The sequence below is a fragment of the Myotis davidii genome, unplaced genomic scaffold (genome assembly GCF_000327345.1).
Source record: "Myotis davidii unplaced genomic scaffold, ASM32734v1 scaffold496, whole genome shotgun sequence".
NCBI lineage: Eukaryota > Metazoa > Chordata > Mammalia > Chiroptera > Vespertilionidae > Myotis > Myotis davidii.
The window spans coordinates 1479183-1488790 of record NW_006289398.1 but is presented as its reverse complement, the minus strand read 5'-3'; the positions used below and the strand labels follow the sequence as shown (position 1 = coordinate 1488790).

Sequence of the window (9608 nt, the reverse complement as noted above, 5' to 3'; positions counted from 1 at the left end):
TTTGCCAATTAAATGTTGGTGACAGGGGAAGGCGCCCCAGCCCCCTGATCAGCCCTGCTCTGTGCATGATAGGGGGGAGCTCCCCAACCTCCTGATCACCCTGCGGCTCTGTTTGTGACAGGGTGAGTCCCTCAACCCCCTGATCGGCCCTGCTGTGTGTGTGACAGGGTGTGGCGCCCCAACCCCCCTCCCCCGACGGGCCCTGCTCTATGTGTGACGGGGTAGAGCCATAACCTCCCCATCGGCCCTGCCCTGAATGTGAGAGTGGCAGCACCCCAACCCCCTGATCGGCTCTGCTCTGTGGGTGATAGAGGGCGGTAGCCCAACCCCCTAGTGGGCCCTGCTCTGTGTGTGACGGGGGCAGCGCCCCAACCCCCTGATTGGCCCTGCTCTGTGCATGACAGGGGGTGGTGCCACAACCTCCCCATCGACCCTGCCTTGAGTGTGACAGGGGCGGTGCCCCAACCCCCCAATCAGCCCTACCCTGATCGTGACTGCGGGCGGCATCACAACCTCCCAATCTCCCTGCTCTGTGCATGACGGGGCAGCGCCCCAACTCCCCAATCGGCCCTGCTCTGAGCCTGACCAGGAGCTGCACCTAGGGATTGGGGCTGCCCTCTGCCACCCGGGAGCAGGCCTAAGCCAGCAGGTCGTTATCTCCCGAGGGGTCCCAGACTGCTAGAGGGCACAGGCCGGGCTGAGGGACTCTCCCTGCCCCCCGAGTGTACAAATTTTTGTGCAGCGGGCCTCTAGTCTCATTCATAAAAAGAATAATTTCCCTCCATTAGATTGATCAAAATTGTTGGACAATGCCAGTGTCAGTGAGAATGGGTGTAGGTGGAATACATTCATAGAAGTCTGCTAAGAGTCTAAAATTTTTATAGGGCAATATGAAAATATTAAATACAATTTTAAATGCATAATCCAACTACTAGAATTCTAAGATTTTACACACAAAAATCTACTTGTGCACAAGGAAGCCTACAAAAGAACACTTACTGTCACTTTATTTGTGAAAAGAAAAGCGGAAAATCTAGACATCCATCATGGAAGCAATTGTTAAGTAAACCACGTATAACCGTTTCATGGATAACTATGCATCAATTACCAACCATAACATGTATCTATCCACCAGACACCAACAAGACTTTCAAGACACAGTGAAGTGAAAAGCCAATTATGTAACAAAACAAGTAAAAACATATACACACAAAAATACACTATGTATTTTTATATGTGTATATACACATGAACAAATATATAGACATTTATAGATACTTATCAATGAATGTATCATGTTCTCAACAGACATACTCAGAACTGATCATCATGGCTTTTACCTCCGGAAAGAGGACTGGGTTTTGTAGGTATGGTGTAGTCGTGCAAGACTATGGCTTTAACTGTGTGGTTGAATACTTTCTACAAGAATATATTAATGTTCTTGTATAATTACAAATTAAAAACAAAATCCACCCCTACTTCATCAAAAGGGAGAAAAAATGTTTATAAATGCCAGACCTACCTGGTACGCTACTTCATATACACAGCCATCCTTTCCAGCCAAGAAAATTCTGCCATTATCGGTGGAAGTTATTGTTAAAAGGTAAGTATTATCAGTGGGAAGAGAATACAAAGGATCTGGAAGCAACTGCATTCCACCACACATACTGTCATTAAGAACTCCAGGACCTATTTTGTTTTAAAAGAAAAAATACAGGAATCACTTTATCTGCTTTTTAGTTGCTTGAAAATAGTCACTGAATTATCTTTAGAACTGAAATATTTACTGCATTCTTACTGATATACTTAAAAGCTTCTATGACATACATTTTTAAATTACTATAAAAAGTCCTATACAACGATTTAAGTGAAATAGAACCTATAACATATAGGTTCTATATACATATAATTATAATACATAGCATTATAACACATCAATAAAAAAACTAAACCAATTATTACATTTTGGAAGAGTCTAAGCATGTGGCAGTAATAATAATTTGAGTCACTGATTCAACATTGTTTCACCCAAAACAATGAAAAAGAAACCACTGAATGAGCTTCTAACAAATTGAGAGCTTCTTACCTCAAGGTAAAGAATAATGCATTATATTTCAGTGTTTCATGTTAAAATGGCCATTCAATGAATCAGAAATGAAGACATTGAAGGCATTATTGAAAATCTCACTAGCAAAGACTATTCTTCTACCGCCCTCTGTTTATATTGTATATTTAAAATGTGCACATTAATATGGTAAATACATCCAAAATACTTTGTGGAGCTACTATCCTGAAATAAGCCATATTTATAGGGAAATATGATTTTTCTGTTAGCAAATAGCACAGAAAGTTAAATTAATGAATTGGTTTTTAATTATAACATTAAATTCACCAACATATTTTTATTTTAAAAAACACAGTATTGGGTGGCTATACCTGTTTGCAAATTAGCATAGCTGAGTCCAAGAATCACTATATCCACAGGGGTTGCCAAAACCAGGAGGTGTCGTATATGAGGTTGAAAGATGCCTAAGATAAAGGAGACATGGGTTTGGGATTATTTTCCCCACCAAAATCCAGTATGGAAGCCTTTATAGGATAAGGTTTTGCTATTACAATGCGCTAGTTATTAAATCGTATATGAAAAGTCTGAACTCACTTTAGTTCACTTTGTTGTAAAAATATTACTATCTATGACCACTTAAAAAAGTAAATAGCAAAAAAGAACCACTTTAGGAAATAAACACTTCAGTATTTAATGCCATTTTAAACCAGTGTTATGTTACAAAATAGTTTAGATTTACTAACATATAAATATTTCTATTTGTATGTCCACATTGATAGCAGCATAATTCACAGCACCCAAAAGGTGGAATCCACCCGAGTGTCCAACAACAGACGAACTGATAAACACAACGTGGTATACATATACACGATGGAGTATTATTCTGCCTTTTAAGAAAGGAAATTCTGGCCCTAACCAGTTTGGCTCAGTGGATAGAGCATCGGCCTGCGGACTGAAAGGTCCCAGGTTCGATTCAGGTCAAGGGCATGTACTTTGGTTGTGGCCCCATACCCAGTAGGACATGTGCAGGAGGCAGCTGATGGATGTTTCTTGCTCATCGATGTTTCTAACTCTCTATCCTTCTCCTTCTCCCTTCCTCTCTGTAAAAAAAAATCAATAAAATACACATTTTTTTAAAAAAAGGAAATTCTGGCATACTACAATAGGGATAAACCTTGAAGGCATCATGCGAAGTGAAATAAACCAGCGGCAAAATGATAAATAGTATATAATTCCACTTGTATCAGGTACCTGAAGTAGTCAAATTCATAGAAACAGAAATGAGCTTATATGTCACTGAGTTTCCCAAGTGAGATTATATATCAAAACCAGATAATTTACAGTAACACAGAGGACATTCCTAAGTACAATTTTTTTGGCTAATGCTTGCTAAGGTATTGTTTAACTTGAGAAGTGTGGCATGGCATGAGATGCTATGCATAAGTGTCACTGTAATTATGTTATGATGTCCAAAAATAGTGTCCCACTGATGGGAATAAAATGAATATCTTATGTTATGATTATGGGCGACTCTTTATACATATGCATTTAGCCTACCTAAGGGGGTTAAATGTCATGTAAAATGCAATAAAGCTAATTTCATGACTTGGTTTTACTTTCACTAATGAATATCAAGGGGCTTAAAAGCCAGTTTTGTGTATCAAGATTCAAGACCATGAAGCTGAAGGCACAGAAGTCCTATGTTCTACTTTAATGACCTCAAAGTTAATGACTTTAACATGTTTGAGAGTCAGAATTTTCAGGATTTATTGACAGCAAAGTCAGACTTGTTTAATTATCAAAGATGACACCTTTGCTGCCAAATCAAAGACTACATCATAATTTCAATTTTGCGATGAAATTTGTATTTAAGTAAAACAAAATTTTACTATTTATTTTACATGAACAATTGATATTTATTAAATAGGGGGCAGGAACAGCTACTGACATTTATATTAATAATTTTTTAAAAATATATTTTATTGATTTTTTACAGAGAAGGGAGAAGGATAGAGAGTTAGAAACATCGATCAGCTGCGTCCTGCACACTCCCCACTGGGGATGCACCCGCAACCAAGGCACATGCCCTTGACCAAAATCGAACCCGAGACCCTTGAGTCCGCAGGCTGATGCGCTATCCACTGAGCCAAACCAGTTAGGGCTATATTAATAATTTTTAAATGCAGAGATACACATATCGGGGTAAAGAATGCTTTTGAGTTCTATGTAAAAAAAAACACATTTCCAAAGTAATCATCTAAAAATTGCATAAAACTGCATTTGTTCTTAGGTGAATTATTGTAATCTCAAAACTTCTGTGACCTTAGAACAGTTTTATTTAGGCCTTGCAAACAAGTTAATTTTGACTACTATTCCTTTTGTAGGAAGGTGCATTCAAGAGATGCATGTTAAATTTCAATCAATCAATTCTTGGCAATAGCTCTGATAAAAGATCTGCCATAATGAGATTAGAAGTTAAACAATGCTTATGACTTATCTAAGATTTATTCTGAACTCTGTTCTTACTTTTCTGGGCTAACAAGACTAGAGAAATGCAGAGACAAAAATGGTTTTTATAGTAAGTAATGAAAAATGTACAATGCAATAAACTTCAGGTAAATCAAGAGTAACAAATGGTAAACAAGGTCAAATTCAAGAACTATAATTTAATAATTTTAGAGGCAGACTCATTTATGCTATCATAAAGTAAGTAAACCGTTAACTATTCCTAAGTACTTTATTTCTAACTAGAGGCCCAGTGCCTGAAATTCATGCACAGGTAGGGTTTCTAGCAGCTGCCAGCTGGGGCCTTCCTTTCTCCAGCTGCTGTCTGCTGTCTGGGGCCTTCCTTCATGCCGTGCCACCCCCTGGTGGTCTGCACATATCATAGCAAGGGATCAAACTCCCGAGGGGACACTTTGCATATTAGGCTTTTGTATATATAGAAGATAGATAAAAATTTGGAAAAAATTTCAATAGGAAATTCACCGACTTAAAATGTGTTGTCACTTAATCCTAAAGTATTTGAAGTCTGTGTGTATACAAACATAACTTTAATCCTTGTTTTTTATTTCTTACCAGCTTTTGGTTTCACAAGCCCCACAGCAAGAATAGTTTCACTAAGTCCATCAAAATAGGCAAGGTCTCCTCTGTCAATAGTTGAAGAAAAACATGTTATACAGAACGTAATGGAAAATAAATGAGCAAACAAACTGTCTCAGTTCCAAGACCCAGGCACAGAGGCCTGCCTAAGGCTATACAGAAACCAGGAAAACAGGAATGGATTTCCCCATTCCAAACAACCCACCCAAGTTGTAGGTCTCTAACAGCAATCTACTGTAGGGACAGAGATAAGAGTGTAGAGAGGACCAAAAAGCCATGAGTGAGATCACGAGATCAACAAACTTTACACAAAAATCCTTGGGCCTTCACTCAGACTCTATTACATACGTTTAATTTACACACAAGTCAAGCACAGAATCATAAAAGTCATTTCCATAAATCAACAGTCTCCCATTCTGTAGAAATGCAAGAAAAACAGAAGTCTTTAAAAATGTCAAACCATCTTTCAAAGTAGTATTGATAGACCATCTTTATTGCAGGATAAAGAGCTTGGGATCTAGACCCCTGCCACTCAGAGTGGCACCTACACTGACAACCAGAGCTTGTTACAAATGAACTCTTAACCTCATCCAGAACTGCTCCAGCAGACCCTACTTTAATCCTACCCCCAGGTGGTGGGGCGCACACTGAGGAGCCCTGACCCAGATGTTAGATGAATGAAACATCCATCAGGCAAGGTCTAATAAGAACACGAAGTGCAATAAGAAAATCTAAATTCTAATCATGCTAACGCATGCCAGTCTTAAATACATACCCATCTTCATAGTTCCACATGAATATGTCACTGTCAATTGTGAGCCAAGCTCTGCTGATAGGAGGAAACACACCCATCATGCAGTTACACTGCATATCTGAGTTGTGTGGATGTAAGGTAAAAATATTTCCATCTCATATATTTCTATTTTAAACTTGTTTCAAAAGACTTCAATATAAAATGTATGATTGCCTGGCCAGTGTGGCACAGTGGTTGAATGTCGACCCTTGAACCAGAAGGTCACTGTTCAATTCCTAGTCAGGGCACATACCGTGGTTGTGGGCTCGATCCCAGTCGGGGGTGTGCAGGAGGCAGCCAATCAATGATTGCCTCTCATCACTGATATTTCTATCTCTCTCCCTCTCCCCTCCTCTCTCTGAAATCCATAAAAACGTATTTTTTAAAAAATTGAAATCTTAAAATTTATGATTAAAAAATCATGACCTGTCCACTCTTTGATAGAATGAAATACCTTGATTTCAATGAGTTTAATGAAAGCCATAGTATAGGACAGAAATACGTACAACTTATCATTTCTAAATAATGCTATTTGACCACATCCTCTCTCTCTAAAAATCAATAAAACATCTTTAAAAAGTGTTTTTAAGCATTAAATACAAAGCAATAGGATACGTCCAAACTGTTCAACAAGTTCAGGTGGGAGAGGAACTCTTCGGATGGAGCTGATCTCTGGAAGGTTGGGTACCGACAGCAAGCCGGGTCCTTGGAGAGGATAATCCATGTCCGACATGCCAGACACAGTGGGACTATCTAAAGAAATCAACAAATGCAGCAGTCACTTAACATTACTCATGTCTGGGCATCAAGTGGGCATACAAAAGCACTGCAAGCTACAACAAAATTGTGCTTCTGGTGGTTCTGAAAGTATAGCGAGAATAAAGTAATTATAACCTGATGCAAAGGAGACCTGAGAAATTTCAGTGTTGAGGTGGGGGCACCAAACAAGGCTATCTTTCCCAGGTACTCCATAAACAAAAAAATGGTTGGTTCAATATTTTAGTGTTTTTCTATTATTAATTAATCTAAAGTGGGGTATATAAAAAACTGCTTTGTGATTCTTAGCTCTAACAATTGTGGGCAAATAAAATATTGATTGGGAGAAAAAATAGCTACTTCCTTTCTCACTTAAACATTTATGGATTAAAATAATCCACGCCCTTTCCATTAGATTTCCCCCTAGACCAGTGGTCAGCAAACTCAGTCAACAGAGCCAAATATCAACAGTACAACGATTGAAATTTCTTTTGAGAGCCAAATTTTTTAAACTTTAACTATATAGGTAGGTACATTGTTATTAACTTAATTAGGGTACTCCTAAGCTGGCCTTTGCTAAAAACGTCCTCAATCTGATTGAGGTACGTTCGCTGAGGTCGACCCCTTCCAACCCTCCCATCCACACTCGTCTTGTATACTTGTTTCGTCTATCTCCTTTCCGAAAACCAACTTCTGCGCATGGGCCACGAAGTTTCAATCACACTGTACGTGCGCACCCGCACGTGGTATTTTGTGGAAGAGCCACACTCAAGGAGCCAAAGAGCCGCATGTGGCTCGCGAGCCGCGGTTTGCCCACCACTGCCCTAGACCAACAAGATAAATACAAACAATACGACAGAAGCAATATTTTACTGAGGCAGAACCCACAGACTGCCCCACAAAGGGTTCTCCCTGCAACATGTCTCTTGCTCTAGGAGCCAGACACTGAGAGCAGGTTGGTCCCTTCAGCCTGTATTTCCTAGTGCTGAACAAAGCGTTTAGATCTGATGACCATTTCGCTCAGGCACCCTTTCAGACTCTCTAAAGTACAAAGATGTTGGGGAAACTCACATGTGAGACAATTTTAAAATGTATGTAGAAATGTTAAAAATACATGCAACTAGAGAGAAAAATGCAATCAATTCCTATGTGCTAATTACCTAACTTCAACGATTACCAATATCATGCCTGATCACATTTCATTTACATCACTGTCTGTTCCTTCCCAAACACATCTTCTGAAGCAAATCCTAGACATCCCACTTAGTCTTAAAAGCGATTTTAATAGAACATGGCACCTGTTAAATGGCAGTGGAGACGCAAAGAACGGAATTAATAACTCTGATGAAGATGTAAATAGTTAAGAAAGCCTTCACAAAGAAAGGGATATATTTTTTAAAGAAATATATTTCTTTTGCTTTCAGAGAGGAAAGGAGAGGGAGAGTAAGAAACATCAATGATGAGAATCATCCACCAGCTGCCTCCTGCACGCCCCCTACTGGGGATCAAGCGCAGCAACGGGGCAAGAGCCCTGACAGGAAAGCAAACTTTGACCTCCAGGTTCCTAGGGGGCGAGGCTCAAGCATGCTGCTCGCCCATCAGGCAAGAAAGTGATATTTAAGGGAGTCTGCAAGAATTGTTTGTCAAAGAGGGAAGGACATTCCGGAAATGATGAAGAGTGCATGCAAAATAAAATCCCAAAGAGGGGGCTTCCTGTGGAAAACAGGTTGCATTCAGTGTGGCTGGAACCCTGTGGCTGAGAACAGAATGGAAGGAGGGGAAGAGATGAGATGGAAGAGGCAGGTGTGTGTATCGGAGAAGAGGGAAGATGAGGCTCAGATATGATGAAAGGCCAGAATGTACGGACTATTAATATCTTGCCTTCAAACACCTAAGGAGGTCAAGGTGCGTCATGCTGTGCAGGAGGAGACTTGCTAAGAGGCCGCTCAGCTCTTACAGGACAGGCCCACTGGTAACTGTCAGGAGCAAATATTACCGCTGCTATGTTTTTGGTTTTTTTTTGTCTTTTCTCTGATTACAAGTCTAACTCAATTAACTCATCGTATAAATCGCCAGAGGTGTCTAGGGTTACACCGCACAGATTATCCTGTTTTAGCTTGGTTCTTGCTCACCAACAATCTTGTCTCTATCTTACTTACACTTCTCTGCTTTTCTCTCATTTCCACCTCACCAAGGAGCCACTTTTTTTCTTTGTTTTAGCCATTTACGTAACTCCACATGCCTGGAGGAGCCATGATATGACCGTTAAACATTTTCCCAGCCCCTTTCCTTACTGGCACATCCTCCCCCTTAGCCTCCCTGCCCATCACGTTGGTTGATTTCTCTGCCTTCATTCCACCGGCAGCTTTTACCGCCTCCCGGCACTTCCTATTACACTAACTCTACACACGGTAGAGCAAGTCTCTGAGGGGACATGACCCGCGTCCAGATGAACTTGGTTTGCTCTCCCTAATGGTGACACGAGTAATGAATAAGGCCGAGGCGTGGACCTGGCGCTCCTGCCCACCCCGCCTGTGGGAGAAGCACGAGGAGGCGGGAGCGGCCGGTGAAGGTGGGGGTCTCTGCCTCCCCGCGTCCGCTCCCCACTCCTACCCTCTCCGATGTGTGCAATGAAGAAAGGGAGGCGGGGGAAGGGGGGGGGCTGCCCATGGGCGCTTTCTCGCTCTTCGATGGGCAGCACACGGCGCCCGGGGGTAGGACCCGGGGAGGGGGACCGGCGAGAGTCGCCCGAGGCGCCGATCACTCACTCGGGGCCGACACCAGGAGCAGATCGGAGAGGTCCGGGTACATGCGGTCATCCTGTAATTGGCGGTCGATGAACCGCCCCGCGCTTTCCAGCGCCTCCTGCGAGGCCGTGGCCGACGTGGAGGC

At 41.3% G+C, this 9608-nt stretch overlaps 1 protein-coding gene across 1 annotated transcript in view; it reads right to left on the bottom strand.

Annotated features, from left to right (window-relative positions):
- NUP155 (nucleoporin 155kDa) overlaps nucleotides 1-9602 on the bottom strand; it is a 47946-nt gene extending 38344 nt beyond the window's left edge. The window contains exons 1-6 of the mRNA XM_006761746.2: nucleotides 9485-9602; nucleotides 6576-6713; nucleotides 5943-6039; nucleotides 5144-5214; nucleotides 2437-2529; nucleotides 1523-1689 (exon numbers count right to left, since the gene is read on the bottom strand). Of these exons, the coding sequence (XP_006761809.1) occupies nucleotides 1523-1689; nucleotides 2437-2529; nucleotides 5144-5214; nucleotides 5943-6039; nucleotides 6576-6713; nucleotides 9485-9527 (609 nt within the window). The 5' untranslated portion in view covers nucleotides 9528-9602. The remainder of the gene's footprint in view (nucleotides 1-1522; nucleotides 1690-2436; nucleotides 2530-5143; nucleotides 5215-5942; nucleotides 6040-6575; nucleotides 6714-9484) is intronic.
- Between the last annotated feature and the right edge of the window lie 6 nt (nucleotides 9603-9608).